This window comes from Pithys albifrons, chromosome 2 (genome assembly GCF_047495875.1).
Source record: "Pithys albifrons albifrons isolate INPA30051 chromosome 2, PitAlb_v1, whole genome shotgun sequence".
In the NCBI taxonomy this organism is placed as follows: Eukaryota; Metazoa; Chordata; class Aves; order Passeriformes; family Thamnophilidae; genus Pithys; species Pithys albifrons.
The window spans coordinates 99,715,709-99,735,286 of record NC_092459.1 but is presented as its reverse complement, the minus strand read 5'-3'; the positions used below and the strand labels follow the sequence as shown (position 1 = coordinate 99,735,286).

The following is a 19,578-nucleotide window of genomic DNA, read 5'->3' as shown; positions in this document are numbered from 1 at the left end:
TAAGACATGAGACGGTAAACTGGACCCAGATAGTATTTTCTTTTGCAAAAATAGAGAGGCTGTTCATGTGGTGCTTCTGGGGTTTGGTAAAGCACTTGTCAAATACCAGGAGGGAATTTCCTAGTTCATGTGGAAGAGAGAAGGATTTCTGTGGAGGTGTGAGGAGCAGAAGAGCAGGCATCAGTGGGGCCAGGAACAATCAAATGTGTTGTGTTGTTTTGCTGAGCAAAGCAAGTCCTTGATGCTGATGTGAGTTGAGATACGTGAGAATGAAGGAGAACAGGAGTTGGATGATCAAAATGGAATGAGAAATAGTTCATAGTAGGTGTCCTGTTTCTAGAGGGGAAAACCACCAACCTGTAGACTGTACCAGTGTACAGGAAAAATCAAATTGACAGTGAAAGTATTACATGCAGTGGTGATTAATCAGGAGAAAGCTGCTTGGAACATTGGGAATAGCTATAATGACCTGAATTTGCTTAGTGTTTCAAAATCGTGATACACCTAGTCAATTAAATACCATTATAATTTTGCATTAAATTAAAAGTGTTCTTTGATTTAAATTTAAAATAAGAAACCCAACCCACCTCCCAAAAAAACCCCAAAAAACAAACCTGTCATTTGAAGCAGTCTCACCTCTCACTGCTGTTTAAAGAACCAAAGGTCCACACCTCTGTTCAGACTGGCAGTAATTGCCAGTTCCAGGGCATGTGCATAAACTCACCTCACAAACCCTGGCCTTTAACAGTCAGACTTTGCAGATCTTCTGTTTCCTGCTCATTGCATCAAGGTGACTAACTCTTGTCTGGATGTCTCTGACACAATGTGCATTATGCTCAGGTAGAAGCTGTGGGGACTGTCTAGCACTTGAAAAAAAATTGAAGCTAACTTGCTAGGAGTTTTAGAGCATATAGAAGAGTTCAGTTTGCATAATGGGAAGTGAAGTCTGTGCAACTGAGATTGCTTAGGAAGATGCAAAGAGGTGAGATATTGATCACTTCTGCTGAAGGTGTGTTACTGGTGCATCAGTGTACTTGTTATTCATGAAAATTCTCAGTCTCTGTGGACTCTGCTTGTATTTGATGTCAATACAGATTGTAAATTTACAAGACTTAGGCTATATTTTCTCTCTGTAAATAAATTACGAAGTTGGGGGGATGGTGTGTTCTCATTGTACAGTACATAATGTGTAGGCCTTGAGATACGTAATCAGAAGGTTTGCGTGACCATACAGGAGAGTGAACTCTGTGGTAAATGCTGAATTTGGAAGTGATGAATAAATATTTAATATTAAAGATGGAAAAGGGAGTTTAATGTTGCCACTCTGTTTTTATTATTCAGAGAAGTTCTTACAAATCTGAATTGCCTTAGCAGACACAATTTTCCTTTCCTGAACCTGTGCAGAGGATGATCAGAGGATTAAACTATTAAAAATCAAGCTAGCAGCTCAATTCAAAATAACATGTTGAAACACTGTTTTTTTTTCTTTATATGCTTTTAACAGTGATAAAGCAGGTTGGCTGTAGCTACTTAAATTGATGTCCAGAGAGTGCACGCAGTTCCTTGCAATAACAAGGTAGCTGCTCTTCTGCAGAGGACAAAGTGCTTCAGATGAAGCTGAGGTCACCCTGCATGTGGTGCTGGTGCCTCGAGCTCAGCCCTGCATTGTGCAGCCTGTTTGCAGCCAGCTGCTCTGTTTGTGGCAGTGACTCAGTGCAGGGAGGAGGAGAGCCATCATGTGAGAGGTATTCTAGTGAGTAGTGACTGTTGGATTAGATAATGCTATCTGTGCCCACATGCTGGGGCTTCCAGCATTTCAGAATAAAACTCAAAACATTGCTGTCTTGTTTGTTGCTCCGTAGGTTGAGGCAGGGTTAGTGGAGCTGGTGCAAGAGCTTGGAAAGGCCCTGAAAGTCAGGATATACTGAAACTGCAGTTTGAACAACTCAGTTGGTTTGGACTGATGAATCCAGGTTTAATTACAGTCAGTATTATACACTTGCTTTTAGAACTTTAACACAGTAGAGTTATTTCTAGATTCCTGGTTTACGTTGGATTATAAAACTTGAAAACAAACATAGCGAAGCACAGAATGAAAGATGCATACACTGTTGAATACTTTCATATAATCACATTTGGTTTCTTATACAGAATACAGTGCTTTAAGCCTACAATAGCCCAGCAATCTTAATGTTACCTTTTGGGTGTCACCCTTGTGTCCCTCTTCTGCTGTACCATGTTCATTTTAGAATAGGTAACAGCTCAAACAGGAAACTACTTTTCAAAAAAAAAAAAAAGGAAAAAAAGGCCAAAACCACCACATGGGTGGTTTTTTTAATCTGACAATCTCCCCTTAATTTTGTGATTTTTAATTCCACGTTGTTCTTTAATGACTGAAGTGATATGTTGGGTGTAGTTTTTTAATGCACCAAACTTATTGGTGCTTTCTTCCTCCCCCATTCTTGTTGTTGTTGTATCTTTAGGCAGACAAAGCAGGGATAGTATTCATATTGATCTTTCTGAGTGATTTGGTGCCCTGCTTTGACACCAAGTTTTTGAACAAAGAAAGAGTGGAATACGAAATTGGTGTGTACATAAATGATGACTAACAGCTGTCAAATGCTGTGTATTGTCTGCCTCTGCAGCTGACCTCTTCACTCAATGCAGCAATTACTTCAGTCAGGTCTGTTCCTCAAGACATTCTGTTTTCTTCAGGCTTTGCCTTGGATCTTTGTTTTCTACAGTGAGTTTTAAAATCAAATACTTCAAACCAGTTTCTGTTCATCTCGAAATGTTTATCAGCTCAGTGCCTGCTGAATTTGGATGTGATACAAAGATGCCTTTGTCTGTACTGTGCATGGAAATACCTCTGTTTTTAATGTATCTGGCTTTGTGGCAAGAAGCCTTCCAGGTTTGTGGCTGAACTCTTATTCAGGTTGATACATGGGCTTCTCAGAGCAGTTTCCTATCATCCTTTTAGGAAAATATTTAATGGTTTGATCTCACATCCAAGAGCAAATTAATCCAGTGTTAGAAACCAGAAGATTTATGTGAATGTATAACAAAACTTTTACTTGAGGAAACAAGGTGACCTGCCAGAGCAGACAGCTATTTGCTGTTGCAAACTGTTTCAGCTCTGGATTTGTTACTCACAGGTTTTTTCCTCTTGGTGCCCTTGTGACAGCACCTCTGTTTTTTTTCACAGGATGGGAGTTGCTTAATTTTGAGGCATACTTGCTCTGGTGGAAGGACAGTCTTTCTGCCAACTGAGACACTTGCAGTAACACTTCTGCAGGTGACCAAGACAGAGGGAGGCTTCGATGTGAAAAGTGTTTCAGAAAAAAAGTTTCGCTGTGGTTATTAAGTCTGCGCTGACACAGAATATTGTTTCACCAGTAAACACTAAAGTTTTTAATCTCTTTGTCATTTCATCTTCAGGAGAAGTTAAAACAGCTGCCTCTTCCCTTCCCCCTCACCAGTATAGATCAAAAGTTAATGGATAGTATTAATTTGAGATATCTTCCTAGTTGCCCATCACAACACTGGATTTTGAATGTAGTGGTGCTCCGTGCTAAAGGTGTAATAGAAAGTGATCTCAGTGTGCATGTGAATTTGGCTCATTTCATAGAAAACCAAGAGATGAGACAGCAGCACTTCTTAATTGTTATTCCCTTTTACGATCTGATTCACAGCAGGGTAGGAAACCTTTCCGTGTACCTGAGTAAGGACGTTAACTGCAGTTCTGTTTTGCAGGTATCACGTAGGAAAACTTTTAAACACTTTCACCACCACAGAATGTGGGAGGGTTTCCAGCAGGCATGCATCTGTGTGTGCTTCAGTCTGCTCATTTTATTTTTCTCCATGTGTTATTTCAATAATGTACTCATGCTCCTGCTGCTTGTCTGCCCAAAGAACTGCAGGATTAATGCTGATATTGAGTCACAGGTTAGTATAGTAAATATGATTCTTTTTTCCTCCTCTGACAGTACCTCCCAATGTCTTCATAACTGGACAAACTGGGCAAGAAGGGAAGTACTTTTAGAAGCTGATGCAATATTAAAGTAAGCTAATATAAAACCAAAAAAAATGCAGCATCTCCACCAGAACACTCCCAAGTGAAGTTTCCAAAGATGCTTTTGACATGAAACTAATGAAAAATCACAGAGAAAGTTTCATGAGTGGGATCTGTGATAAAGCTGCAGCTATTCTGTATTTCTGAGGTTGACGTCCTGAATCTAAATGTGTGTAACAGTTCCCTGTGTGTGTGACTGACACGCTGTGCAGTTTTGTAGCAGTCTGAGCTATTCTATGTAGATTAGCTCTTAGATGTAGTAATTCACGCTTCTAAAATAGTTAGAATCACATTTCCTTTCCGTAATGAGCAGTTCATTATCAGACAACTTTCTGGGACATTTTTATCTTTTTCAGAAGTTGTCCTGGTGGCCAGATACTGTGCTTCCTAAGGCTGAAGGACTCTCATGTATTGCTTTCAGTGTTCTTGAATTACTACTCTTGACATTCAGTCATACTTTAATTGATGTGTGATGACTCCTTGTAATCTAGTAATGCTTTTGCCTAATATAATTTTGATCTCTGACAAAATTTTAAAATAAAATTATACTATCTAATGCTGACTAAACAAAACCAGGAAGATTTAATGCAAGTATTTTTTTTAAATAATCAAATGAGGTTTTAATCTTTTTAAGCGACAGCTGTAACAGTTGTTAAGCCCTAGTTCGTAGTTTATGAAATTCTTGTGTTCTCATTAAGTTGTGTTAAAGCAACTTGATTGCATTACTAGCACAGTGATCTTCTGATCTGTGCACTATTTGGTTTATTGTTCAAAAGGTTTATTAAAATTGTTAAAATAACAGTCAACATGTAGTGGGCTGTGAGGTGGGAGATGATTGAGGGGCCTTTTTGTTTGTTGTTTTGGTTTTGTGGGGTTTTTTTTTTTGCTTTTCCTGTTGATAAAGGGATGGCTCAGCAATACATAATGAGGAAAAAGTATTCTTAATTGGATGGTGTATTTAATCTCATATATCTTACTGCACGGGAATTTTATATAAGGTATGTGCAAGGTGTTTTGCTGCCCTCTCTTGGTAGACCATTTGTACTATAAACAAAATGCTCAACTTGCTCATAGTTTTTAATTGTACATTTAAAAAACCCCTGGTTTTATACCTTTTATTTCCTGAAGAAATGGAAAATTATGATTCTTTTACAAAAAATTTGAGATGTTAAATACTCAATATTTATTAAATAATGAGTATTTTTTATTCAGATTCTGCGTGGAAGAAAGTGATTATCTCATTGCCTTTCATTTATATCTTATTAGATAACCAATACAATTTGAGTGTATTGATTGCTGATTAAAATACGTTTTGCTTGAGGTTAAGTTTAAACACTTAAGTGCACTTCGTTATGACACACGAGTATTGTGTGTCTTTATAGCTCTGTGACAAGGAGAAAAACCCCAGGAAAGCTTCAGGAACGTGTTAACACGTATTACGAGAATTGGTCAATCCCAAACACACAGTTTGTTTTAGGCACACCTACCTCTTGAACTTCGGCTAAAATTGCACACAGTTACATGCTGGATAGAGACAGAGTATCATTTCTGCACTCTCATCACCGATTCCCTCGCATATATAATACAAAGTATACATACATGCACTTATCTCTGTCACTAATTAGAAAAACTTTAAGTAAAACCCTTCTGGGCCAAGGAGAACACCTGGAATACTTCCCTCTGCTACTCTCCCATCCTCTGGGCATCCCTTGCTTCAACAGTTTCTTTTGCATAATGTAATTTTTATTTTCTGGATGACTTCCCATGGTTGCTGGTTTTATTCTGTGGGCTTTTTCCTCCTCTTTCTTTGCATCACTCTGGCAAGGAGTTCCACAGCTCATCTGCCTCATGGGCAGAGGTGCTCTGCTCTTCTGAGCTTTGCTCTTACAAATTGCATCAAATCGTTCCTCTCAGCTGCTGTAGTAGGATGTCCTCATCACTCAGGATTTTGTAGAGCTCCAGTTGTCTTTTCCAGAATGTAGAATTCCAGCTTCTTTAATTATTTTTAGATGGAAAGTGTGTGGTACATTTGATTGTAGTGTTGCTGCTCTTTGAGTCTTTTCAGTTCTGTTGTTCTTCCCCTTTTTGAGGTGGGAGCAGAGATTCAGGGTTTGTGAAGCAGGATGGTGCTATTTTCTGTGCTACTCTGTAATCCTTTTCTGATGTCCAGCATCTGCTTTATGTTTTTGAACACATCAATGAACAGATGTTGTCAGAGACCTGTCTGTTGTAACCCTAGTATCTCACTCCTGAGTAAATAGTCAGCTCAAAGTTCAGCATTTTGTGTATGAATTCAGCAGATTTCCCCTCTCTCCCCCCGCTTCACTTCAGTTATATATCAGTTGAGTTTTATTTGCCAAGTTTATTGCCAAGTTAGTTGGAATTAGAAGATCCATCAGTAGTTCTTCATTATCAGCCATCATCCTTGCTATCCTGAATATTTTAATGTTAAGGAGCTTAGTGAAGGGCACCTCGCTGTTTCCTTTCCAGGTTGCTTATGAAAATATGAAATGGCAGAGCTCCTGGTGTGGCTTATTGCAGAACTGCCTTGGTGATGCTGCTCTTGTGAGGAGTGACCTATATTGAGGTTCTATTTCTGTAAACCAATGAAGAACTTAAACGAAAGAAGTTTTTTGGCACTTGCTTGGTGTGTTGTTAAAACCCAGTGAATTGATACCCTCTAGTATTATAAACTAAATATAATGTGAAATGTTTATAACTCCAAATGCTGTATCTACATTTTAGTTTCATGTTGGACAGAGTATACACTTCTAGGTAGAATATGCTCATTTCTGCAAATGAATGGAAAAGAACGGAGAAAACAAACAAAGCTGCTTCAGAGTCTGCCAGTGTTGACTTCTGCTTAAATAGCCTTTTACCTACAAATGTGTGCACATTCTCCTCTCCTGTAGGAAAAGAAAGATCTTAAGGTGACCAAGTTCAAGTTAGCTCTAAGGAAAACCCTGCTTTCCTTTAATAATAGATTTTATCTGAGAGGAAAAAGAGCACATAATAAAACTAGTTTTGTACAGTACAGAGCAAACAAAAATGTAATGTCAAAAATATTTTTAATATCTCTTTTGGAGCTTACATTTCTGGGGTTTATGTTACATTTTCTTTTATAGAAATCCTCCACTGGTTCCAAATATGTATGAGTCAATCACCAGGCTTTTTAGTGGACTTCAGAGGCTAAAAATCAAGCATTTAACAAGCTGAGTTGCAGCTCTGGTTTCATAGTGACTGCAATAACATCTTTGTTATATGGGAGAGCAGGAGCTGAGGGAAGGACTGATTAAGGAGCAGAACTATTTTGCTGCTTCTGAGAATGGTGGGTAGCAAGTTCAGTAGGGAAAAAGTCCTTTGCTTTACATAACTGGAACTTAATTACAGCAATTATGAAGTTTCAATATTTGTAATTTATTTTTGTTTGTAAAAGGAAAACACTGCTCTGAAAAATGGGTGGACTTCAGTGGTAATACTTCATGGAGTAGAATTTCCAGTTTTGCCAGTATTTTCTAGACATGAAAAGGACCTAAACAGCTGAAGTTCCCTTCCCTTCATTTTCAGAATTCAGTTTGTATGACTCTGTACATTTGGTATAGCATTGCCAATGACCCATTCAAATAAAATTACCCACCGTCATAGTATAGAAAACAAGTATCCAGGAGCTGGAGGTGTCAAAATTGAAGTCACCTTTTTGCTTTATAGTTAAAACCTGGCCATGCTTTGTATCTTTTGGAAAGCTATCTGAAGTTTGCATCTGAAGCATGGCAGAAAAAATTGACTATGTGCTTTATATGCAAGACTTTTTTTTTGGAAACAAGAATTCCAAGAGGAGAACAACAACTAATAACAATTTCAGTGCTACATCCTGACTGGAACACAATGGCCACAGCTGGCAGGAGCATGTGCCTAATTTTAATTTTAGTAGCAAGTTATCCTCAAGAGATGAAAAAGCTTTGAAAATCAAAAGGGTGTATTTTAGCCAACTAGGGAGATTTATCTTACAAAAAAAAAAGGGCCCACAAAACCCCTAAAGAAAACGTAAAGCAAATTGAGGAGAAAGAATCAAAAAGGTGGTATAAAGCTAAATAGCTTTTCCCACTATATTTTTGCAGGAAAGTCCTTTCAGCCAACCCAGTGACTTTGGCAGAGAGTTTTGCAGGAGTCCTTCTTACTCTTAGGCAGTTCTTTATATTTCCTCTGTCTGGCTGGTACTTGTTTTCCTCCTTCCTCTTCATGTCTTCCCCCCTCTACTTTCCTCTGCAAAGACTCCCATGAGCTGGAAACCCTGCCAGCTCCCTGCAGGGTTTCCTTGGCTGCTGCACCCTGGATATTTTTTTACCATGTCCAGTTTTCCCCTGCCTTCGGGGTGTTCTCGTGTTGTTGCCAGTTAAATTGTATGTGTGTGTAGTACTGTGCAAGTGGAGGTGGCCATGTGTGTGTTTTGATACATCTGTAAAATTTGGACAAATACTAGCTGACTAGAAAATCCCAAAACAATAATTTATGTGGGGGTGGAGTTTTTTAATAAGTATTTGTGTTACTACTATTTCACTGTGCTTTTATTCACTGCTTTGGATATAAAATGCCATGCAAAGAACAAATGTAACTCCATATCCCAAATTGAAAAGATTGTATCAGTTAGTAAATTAGCAGCAGCAGCTTTCTATTCTTACTTCTTGAAAGCTGTCCCTCAGAACGTTCAATTAGTTAAGAGGAAATTGGATATATGATTCTTTTTACTGTAAATGTAATAAAACTATTATCCAGCTCAGAAAAAAGACACGTAAATTAAGAATTTTGTGTAGGTACAAATGCTTGCTTTTACTCTTGCAGGTGCAAAGATTGTTGATTAGTTTCTCTTCATGTCCTCTTAACAGTGTCTTCATATTTTTGGTTTTCACTTTGCAGCTTAGTAATTTTCCTTTTTTCATGATTGCAGACAGTTACAAGAGCAACAGAGGCAGAAGGAGCTGGAACGGGAGAGGCTGGATCGCGAACGAATGGAACGGGAGAGGCTGGAGAGAGAGAGGCTAGAAAGGGAAAGACTTGAAAGAGAGCGCCTAGAGCAGGAGCAGCTGGAGAGAGAACGGCAAGAAAGGGAGCGGCAAGAGCGCCTGGAAAGGGAGAGGCAAGAGAAAGAGAGGCAGGATCGAGAAAGACTTGAACGGCTTGAACGGGAAAGGCAAGAAAGAGAACGGCAAGAACAGTTGGAAAGGGAACAATTGGAATGGGAAAGAGAGAGAAGAATTTCAAATGCTGGTAAGAATTTCAAAACCTGAGTGTATTCAACTACCAGACTACTCGTTATGTGTTTGGGTGATGGAGTGTGAGAGAAGCAATAAAGGGCAGTGAGTACAGTTGTGCAACAACAGTATTTCAGGCTTCTTTTGCTGGAATTCCTTCATTTTTTATGGCAAGAAGTCCAAGAGCTTTGATTTTCCTGTCATAATTTTGCATTAACTCCAAAATAAATTGTTTTGCACTATTTGCTCACTCCATTACCATGCTCTCTGATTGCTTGAAGAGCTTGAAGCATATCGGACACCTCCAATATTAGTTAAAGCTTGATGAGTTAAACTTTTTAAATACGTTATCATTGTTTGCTCTGTTCAACAAGATGTATTCTCATTGCATAATTTGGGAAGAAACCCGTAAACATATCACCTGAGTGTGTTAACATAGAAGGTATGTATCTCTGTAAGGCAAAGTAATAGTGTGAGAAATGCTTCTCAGTATGAAGTCTGGCTTAATATATCATTGTAGTAACATTTCAGGCAAATGTGCTGTATGTATTTGTAGATAAGATAATGCAGTGCCTGCGGAAATGTATCCAGCGATAACTGAAAGCTTTCTCATTTTGGTAATACAATGGAACATTAGTCAAGTGCGTGGTTGTTCTTCAGTAACAAACTCAATTTACGTAAGTCAGCTCATGGTAGAAGTCAAGGAGTACTGTGTAAGAGCTAGTCATTTTAGAGCAGAGGATTTTATTGGTAGTTTTATTCCCAGCACTTTCAAGTTTGTGATGGAGCTTTTTCTGGGGAATAGAAAGATGGTACTTGCTGGCTCTGGTAGGAGAGTTGTTAGTGGAGTTGAAACAAATGTTAAGATCACTACACTTGCTTGCAGTTTGCAACCAAACAAGAAGATAAAAGCTAATAAACGACTCATTACTCAACCCTATATCTAATCCATCTCACAGATGGGATTTAAGAAAACTTTTCCCTGGAACATACTTGTAAATTCAAATGTTGGCACAAAAATAGTTGGTAAGATTTAAAAGCAGCTGTTGATAATATGTAAAACTTTCCTAACAGTATTTTCACTTGTGCCTAATCCTCTGGTACTAACTGTAGTCTACATTTATACATTTTGTTTGAATGCTGGTTTTGTTGCTTCATTAGCTCCCTTTTTCTCTTTCTCCTTTTTTTATCCTGCCTTTGCTGCTGCTTTCCATCTTCTGTCCAGCTCCATCTTTCGACAACTCCCCGTATAGCACTCCACTTCCTGAATACTCCAGTTGCCAGCCTCCTTCAGCACCTCCTCCATCATATGCAAAAGCAGTCTCAGCACCAATGTCAGAGGCCACACCGGAGTACGCTGTAGTGACTTCTGCACCACCGACTTCCACTCCCCCTACACCGCCTCTAAGGCACTCTGCATCACGTTTTGCTACATCTTTAGGCTCAGCTTTCCACCCTGTTCTCCCCCATTACGCTACGGTTCCTCGTCCGCTGAACAAAAGTTCTCGGCCCCCTTCTCCTGTCAATGCCATGGCGACTTTGCCTCCAAATACAAAGCCTGTTGCCTGGTCTGCGCCCAGTTTTGCCCCTCTCCCCCCATCTCCTCCAGTAATGATAAGCAGTCCACCAGGAAAAGCTACTGGTCCGAGACCTGTCCTCCCAGTGTCGGCTTCTAATCCGGTGACCCAAATGTCCACGTCTCCCACGGCTCCTAACGGGCTTCCTGAAAACCTGGCTTATCCAGTTACTTCACCTTCTACCTCAGGTCCAACGCCGCCTCCGCCACCTCCTCCCCCCCCACTGCCTTCCTTTCCGCCTCTGTCACTCTCTGGACCTCAAGCTTCTCCTTCTCCCAACTCCCCGAATGCCTCGACTCCCTCATCCAAGCCTAGTGTTCTCCCTTCTCCCTCTGCAGCTACCCCTGCCTCTGTTGAGAACTCTCTAAACTCTGTGCTGGGAGACTCCTCTGCTTCTGAGCCAGTCTTGCAGGCAGCCTCTCAGCCGGTTGAACCTACGACCCAGCAGGGTAAGGCTTTCTGTTATTGCTACTAATGCGCTAAGCAGGAATGCACTCGGAACCAATTGGTGTCACAGCCCCTAACTGCCCCCAGGAATTAACCCAGTGCTTCCAAAGTTGCAGTGATCTTAATACCACAGTGAAATACCATTTGGATAACTGGGGTAAGGAAAACTTTAAAGCTCCATGCATAAGAGCTGGCATTCTGTGGCCTGTTGTTAGTACAAGTGTGATTTCTTAAGCTCTCACCTGTCAAGAACAGAGCTTTTCAAATGTTTGCGTGGTAAATACTGCACTGTTAGTTTATTTGGAACAAGGTTTTAACAGGCAGCATCACTGGTTTTCTCATGGCAGCCAATGTAGAAGAACATGTGCAGCTTTGGACATGTAAGTGAACTTAGAAAGTAGTATGTGACACCTACAGCATTTCCTTTTGATACATGCCTATATGTGCACACGCACACACACACACATATATATATATACATACAGGTCTTACTGTGGTATTTTATCAGCGTAGCTAAATAGACTTCAGACAAAACGTTTGATTAAGCAGGTGACAGTCTTAATGGACACTCCACCAGTATGATAGAAATGTGTTTTACATGGGTCTAAATGTCTGAGTTCACCTGAATCCTGCACTTATATTGATTTAATAGATTTAGATCTTTGTTTATAACTCTGCAGTAGCTGAGCTAAAGGCATGGGCAAGAGGGGCTGCTGGGGTGTAAGCAGCCTGTGGCTTCAGTAGATCCTCTTTATGCCCTCTTGTCTTAAATGAAGGTGTGAGCTAATTTAGGATGGAATAGAAATAGGGTGAACAGCCCCACTTCTAGTATGGAATAGAAGAGTGCAGTTGGATGGTGAGTGATGCCAAGAGAGCTAAAGGGCTTTTGAATTTATGCAGTGGTTAGCGCACTAGGAGACCAGGCAAAAATTCCTACCCTCAGAGATTGCTAAAGGTAGTTGTGCAGCATTTTTAGTACCTTCTGGCAGTCTGGGGGAGAATGGGCGAGAATGTGGGGAGCTGTTGTCTTGGTCACAATTTCTTAACTTCTTCCTATAGTAATAACACAGTGATCATCAGAGTATTATTTTTTTGAAATACACTTTGTATTGGATATCAATGTGAATTTAAAACATTAAGAAAATGATAGATACAAAGTAGAAGAGCTTGTTCCTATCAGTTCGAAATATGTCAGTCTTCTAACTCACTTGTTAGTGTTTGTATTAAATTATTGAAGTTGGTTACTGGAATGCTTTTTATGGGAAAGATTTATATATAGCTTAGAAATTTGCAGTTCAAGGGTTAAGATGTTTGGGTGATGTGTTAAATGTTTGTTAATACAGTGAAAGGTCACCATGGGAACACAAAGTATTGTTCGTACCTGGTACAATTCTCATGCCTCACTTGACTATTTGCCTGTTTCCTGGTGTAAAGTTGTTCTTGGTTGCAGCACAGAACCTGACTGGAGGGGTTTCCTATGTAAATGTCTCTGAAACTGTCTGATCTCTCATACTTTACTATGTAATAGTTTTAGTATATTGAATAAGAATGCTTGTCTCCTGCTGAAACTTGCAGTGTTTTCTTGCCTAGTATCTTACCAGTTTTAATGTTTCATGCGCAGAGCAAAAGAACCACCATTTCAATGGAAATAAGATCTTTATTTTCTAAATCCTTAATGTGGTCTATTTGTTTTCTCTTTGATATTAGGTGGTGTCCAAGGACCACCTGCACCTCCTCCTCCACCTCCCCTACCCCCTGGCCCAGCTCAGTCTTCAGTAGCAGCCCCACCTCCTCCTGGCCCACCACCACCTCCTCCACTTCCACCTTCAGGGCCTCCACCGCCGCCACCACCGCCTCCTCCACCTCCTAGCCAAGTTCCTCCTGTTCCCCTTCCACCTCCTGCTCCCCCTCTCCCAGCCTCTGGATTTTCAGCGGGATTCGTGTCTGAAGATAATCGCCCTTTAACTGGACTAGCAGCTGCACTTGCTGGAGCCAAACTTAGGAAAGTGTCACGGGTAAATATCACTCTGGTTTCTTTTTCCAATTCCTGTTTCTAAATCCTGTCTTCCCGAACTGGTTGTAACCTTTGTTCAAGATTAAAAGCAGTATCAAGACTTTTTGGGTGGGCTTGGGCTTAATTCATTATTAAAAAAGAATTACTGGATGTGCTACTAGCCCAGCCCATCACGTTCTTCATGCACATCAGCTGTTATTTTGTGTACTATGAAGGGTGAAGACTCCTCCAGTTCAAGTGGAGGAGGAGGAGGCTCTGCTGCATCCAAAACAGATGGTAGCCGTGGAAATGGGCCACTTCCCTTGGGAGGCAGTGGGTTGATGGAAGAAATGACTGCCCTGCTGGCCAGGAGGTAAGGAGCTGTTTCTGCTGTGCTCCTGCTGCTTAGTCATCACAGAGGTAGGATTTGGGGTGCCCGTTTGCTGCTGGCTAAGGATCAAATAAACATTGACTTGGTCGTGTGGTTGCACTGTAAAGTTGATAATGTTTCATGAATAGCCATTTTTATTTGAGTGTAATCTAGTACTTCTGTGTAAGTCTTTGTGCAGCAATAGGGGAGGGCATACAGACTTCAAATTGCACGGTTGCTTTGGCCAGGAGTGCTTTGTCCTTGGCAGGTTATTGAAAGTACCTCTTTAAACACACTAATTTTCGATTATCTATCAGGCTGTGTAAGTCTGTAATTCCAGTAAACAACAGTCTTCCATCTTAAAGCCATGATGATCTTGGTAACTTTGTCTCTGCTTATAGGAGAAGAATTGCTGAAAAGGGATCAACAGAACCAGAGCAGAAAGAAGATAAAACTGTGAGTTTAGAAATTTTATCTACTTCTCATTAGTCAATAAAAAGATTATGAGAAATATTCGAATGGTGTACAAGAGCTTATTTATACTTTACTATATACTTAAACACATATACAACCACTATTTTGTAAAGTGCTTGCACATTTTCTACATACAATTGATAAGAACCATTTTAAATCTATATAAAAAGTGAAATAATTTTAACAGTTGAGATTGACTCTTGTGAATTTATCAGATTATAAAGACCTTTTCTTCTCTCTTCTGTTCCCTCCTTTTTCTCTCTCCTCCCTTTTAATCAGGAAGAATCAGAGTCTTCATCTTCTAAAGTTTCTTCAACAAGCACACCTGGTAAGTAGCACAAGTTTGTGGACTTTGGGGCTCTATAATGCTAAAATCTAGTGACAAATCACAGCAGTTCTGCCGAATTTTGTAGCCTGCCTCTTCTCCCATAATTACAGCCTGGGATTTTGCTGTAGAATGGGTCCTGGTTCAGAAGGTGACTGATAAAAAAAACTTAAGTGAATAAAGAGTATAAGGGCATGAAGTTAAAATGCTTTACCCATGATTCCTCTGCTGAGGAGTAGTAGGAGCTAAGCAGGTCTAGATGGAAGTCATTGGAATACTTAATACTGAGGTACTGCCACTAGTCTAAAGAAATTAGACTGCAAGACAGTAAATGACACAACACGAATCAAGTTTACACACACACACACACACACACACATATGTTCCCCCCCCCTCTTTTTCTCTCTCCTTAGGAGTGTGCTTCATTCTGTTAAACACAGGAATTGTATTACCCTTAGGGAATTTAATACAGGCCCAAAAGAGGGAAATGAAAGCCAGTAGGAAGTGGTTCCTTTAATTCCTTGTGATGATAAGAAGCTTCATCAAACTTGGTAATGTCAGATACATTCAGAATCTGACAACTTCCTTCTAGTGGACAAATTCCATTTTATTTCTTGATGTGAGATGCTGTGGTAATGTTGTGCCTAGGAATGTGTTTTTAAAATGTTTTAAGAGGGATGCTTAGCATCCCCTTGAGCAAGCTGCAGCCATAGCACAAGTTTCTCAGTTTTGCAGATAAAAGCTAAAATCCTACTAACTCATAGGGAAGGACAAGTCCTGAAGACTGGTGTATAAAATTAACCTTAAGACTTACTGCTAGCACTGGCAACCTGTATTTGGCTGGGTCCTATGCTATGCTAGTGGACTTCTGCAACATTCTTTTCAGTATCTAGCTGCATCCCAGAGAACTTTCTGGGCCGTGTGAGACTCTGAAAGGGAATGTCTGCCTCTCTGCGTACTCAGCTTAGCAGAGCTGAGCAGTACAAAAGAAAGGGAGCAAACCCCAAATCTGAAATAGAGACTGATCAGTGCCACATTGAAGTCCTGAGTAAGTAATGATAGCAAATAATAATATTTCACATGTCGGAAAGACTTTTAATTTGTGCAGATTGTAAGAAATGAAAACCTGACCTGTAAGGAATCAATTATTTGTGGCGATAGGTACATTCTGAGGAAGGGCTTAAGTAAGACTGCTAAATGAAAAAAATTAATCCTGTTCACCACGCAAGAACACAAAACGAACAGTTGTTACCTGAAGTATTCTTCTTCTGTCTGTCTGCTGTTGACACACAAACCTGCACAATAAAGCTGACTTTCACATGTGACTTTAGATCACTGTAATAAACTCAAGATAGCAGTCGAAGTTTTATGGAGAGGATTCTAAGCAGAACTGCAAGCAGGCTTCATAATGGAAAATGAAGCATGAGCACATACAAAGACAGGCTGGGCTTTTAACACTTTACTACAAATTGAACTTATGCTTACAGACTAGGCCTGAAAGTCCTCAGCTGCAGAGCATATTAAGAGAGTGCTTGCCCATAGGGTATAAGCTGCCCAGGTGGGAGAAGACAGACACAGTAATGTCTGGTTTCACAGCAGACAGGTAAATGTCAATCTCTTGGGGTTCCCAGGGCGATGTCCCTTTAGTTTTGAGGCTATTATTTTGAAAGGGGGAAATGACGTATTACAACTGTAGAAGTATCATTTTGGGGATAAGGCTTTGGAAAATAAGTGTCTTGTTGCTGAAAGGTGTTCTAGTTGTGTGAGGTTGTATCACACCTGCTGTAACTTAATTGAAATTGGCCCTGAATTAATTTTATATCATTCATTAACAGCGCAGGAAAACTCCTTTAGCTTAAAAACCTCTTCTTCAAGTATTCAAAGCTGACTGGTAATGCTTCCAGAGTCCTGTGTTTCACAACTGAAGCACTCAGATGCATAAAGCATAGCCAGACCTTCTCCCGGTTGGATTAAGAATCAAATGGCACTTACAAGGTCTAGGGCACAAGTGAGACTCTTAAGATATTCTCACAAGATAAATGGTAGTATGACTAAAAAAAGATGAACACAACAGGAGTCAGCTTAATATGAAAGAACTAATGTAATGTAGTAACAACAGCAAAAAAACAACCAGCTGACTTAAGTTTCCAGGTACTTGAAGTTTCCTCACAGAAATTACACAACAAATGGAAAAAGACAGTTTTTAATCTCCTCACTGTGTTTTCCAGAACTAACGAGAAAGCCTTGGGAAAGGACAAATACAGTGAATGGAAGCAAGTCACCTGTTATCTCCAGGTACTCCCCTTTTGTACCAGCTGCCTTTTCCTTAGGTTTGCTCTTGTTGCACGTGCTGCTGAAGATACTGGACTAAAATCACCTTAATAGTGTTGAAAGCAAAATGTATGGGTTTAAAATTACCGCCGTGAAAGTGCTTTTGGCAGTTCTAATTAGGAATGAAGAATCACTATTGGAGAATGCTAGTAAGTGAAATTTTTGAAAGTAAAATCAAAAGTATAACTCAGAAATATTATTTAACAATTGCTGATGTATAACTTGAATCATATTAAGGTATATATTTGCCTACAGCAATGTTTCATTTTTTCTATTTATTTTGAAGTCTAGAATTTCCTGCAAGGTAGAACCAAAATCAGTGCTGCACTTGACATATTCAGTGGTGAATGGGTGTTTCCCTTTCTATTTCTGTGCTAGTCACAGAATGGTTATCTAGATATTTAAGCCATCTTGGTAAGATTTGATTCTGTGACAATTTTCAGTAGCTGTCTTACACAAATCTAAGAAAGTCTGTCCTACAGAAATGTAGAAATATATCCATCCTTCAGTGCAATAACCAATCTTTGGTAACTTGTCAGCTGGAACTTTGGTATGTAGGCATTTCTGTAAGTGAAATCATTCTTTAGATTCTTATTTTTTTAGGTATATTTCATTGCCATTTACATTAAGCAGAAGGCTTGGGGTTCATTTAGAATTCCTGTGTATTTTGTGTACAGAGGTTAAGGGATTTTGAACTTTGATAATCTGACAGAATTACCTGAATTTCTTGAGAGAAAACAAAAGAACATGTTAAACTTGAGAATGCTGTGTTTGAAATTACTTGAATTCTCCTTAAAAGTCTGGTCTGTTGGAAACAGCAATGCAAGATTTGGTGATCAAAGTATTAAACCCAACTGTTCTCTAGATGACCTCACTTGTAGTTGAGATTGCTGTCACGATCTTTAGTTCTAAAATGCAACACTAAACACTGTCAGGCTGTGTCAGTATCCTTGTCTGTCCTTCACAAGTAACCAGGTCCAGGAGCTCAGGGTGTGTGCAGCCCTGATTCTGGTTGCTTTGTTTTTTGTCAGAAAGCAGGTGAGGTCAGAAGTGATGTTCTCTGCTGCACTGTCAGTGTAACAAAGTGCTGCATTACCTTTAGCCCTGACTGTCCCCTGCCTTCTTCCCCCCTCAGCCCAAATAGCTCTCACCTGCTTTAAACAAGGTCTCTTGTATTGATACCTCGATCTGCTTCAAAGTGTGACATTAAGGGGGAACTTGTCACAGAAATAACTTGTGTAAGGAATCCTAAAGAGCATTTTAGATTTTGTATTGTTTGAAACAGTTGCTGGTCTGTCCCTTTGGCTATAGATACCCTATGGATAAGCAGCTGAAGAAAGTGAATGGACTAATAAGTACAGCAGCTCTCCTTATCAGACTCTTTTGGGTAGTCTGGGATGTTCTTAAGTCTTGTTTCAACCTGCTCCTACAACAGTAGGCTCTTGTAAACTGTTTTATGCATCTAATTTCACTAACCTTTTTTCAGCTGGTGAAATTCAGAGGTTGCTCAGGTCTGTTTAAAAATGTTTTCTGACCTAGAGGAGTACAGGACTACAGAGGACTTTTGAGATTTCTCTTGAGATGTATTGAGACATTCCTCTCCATCAGGCTTTTATCTTCACTCATCCAATGGAAAATGTTGGTAGAATTAAACTTGATGTGAGCCTTCATGGGTGTATACTCTAAAAGTACTTCCAAAATAACCATTCTGTATTTATTGAACATCATTATTGTTTTTCAGTGCTGTCATAACCTGCTGGAAGGTGCCATAGCATATACTTTAGGACTGCTGGTACAGCTCTCTAGTCAGTGTTGACAGGTTGCCCTGCCAGGATGAGGAATGTTTCACAGACTGAGAAAGAAGGGGTGTCAGTAGAGCTCTCTTGAATGTCCTTGCAGTTTCTTAATTCTCTGCTTGCCGAGTCTGTCTCAGCAAGCAGCTTGTTAAACTTGCCTTGAGTGAGTTAGTCAAAGGGTGCTGCTGTTTGAGACACTAACGCTGTGTTTGCCAGAAGGGGAGACCTTTCACCTGGCAATGCTCCAGAACCTGCTTCCAACCTCTTTAGGGAGGATAGGAGTAATTTGGAGGGGTTAAACAAAGGCACTTAAGAAACTGGCAAGTAAGCAAAATTTTCTCTTCAGAGTTTCCAAACAGGTAGACAATGAGGTTGTTGTTTCTCAGAAAGAATGTTCTAAGCATTTTAAAATAAGCTAGTTTAAAATCAGGCCTTTTTTTTCTTTTGTAGCCAGCTGAAAAGACTTAAGCTCTGTGCTTTTAGTATTTCCTGAAACATTCAAATAGAAGTCTTGGAACTAGTGAAACTCTATGGTGTTTAAGGTGCTAAAACTGAACAAAATGAAAACTTATTATAGATTGTTAAGGTAGTATTTCTCCCCTTCTTAGACGGGAATCTCCATGGAAAAACCTACTTGCTTCTGAAAACAGGTTCTATGATTCATTAAACAGGTATCATCCTGTTGGGATTTGAGACTTTGTAATAACCACTTCGACCAGTTCATGGCTGGACTTTTTCTACGTGGATTGGTAATCACCACACGCACCACCAGGTTCCTCTTCACATTTTGTTTGTCCCGTTGTGCCCCTTATTGGACTTGTTAAAAGCAGATGGTGCCAAAGGCAAATTGAGACAGCTTAAGAACCAGATATGAATTCCTATTAAGCACTGCTTTTCTGGCAGTCTCCATCTGCAAATGAACAAATTCCCACTGAACATGCCAG

At 39.8% G+C, this 19,578-nt stretch overlaps 1 protein-coding gene across 5 annotated transcripts in view; it reads left to right on the top strand.

Annotated features, from left to right (window-relative positions):
* Positions 1–19,578, top strand: part of ENAH (ENAH actin regulator) — a 128,979-nt gene that overhangs the window by 100,198 nt on the left and 9,203 nt on the right. For 3 of the 5 annotated variants that reach the window (XM_071579538.1, XM_071579528.1, XM_071579548.1), the window contains exons 5-12: positions 9,018–9,337; positions 10,547–11,347; positions 13,053–13,360; positions 13,575–13,711; positions 14,110–14,164; positions 14,462–14,510; positions 16,736–16,802; positions 19,243–19,305. In XM_071579538.1, coding sequence (XP_071435639.1) covers positions 9,018–9,337; positions 10,547–11,347; positions 13,053–13,360; positions 13,575–13,711; positions 14,110–14,164; positions 14,462–14,510; positions 16,736–16,802; positions 19,243–19,305 — 1,800 coding nt within the window. The remainder of the gene's footprint in view (positions 1–9,017; positions 9,338–10,546; positions 11,348–13,052; positions 13,361–13,574; positions 13,712–14,109; positions 14,165–14,461; positions 14,511–16,735; positions 16,803–19,242; positions 19,306–19,578) is intronic. The other 2 variants (XM_071579558.1, XM_071579566.1) reach the window with 2 other exon arrangements.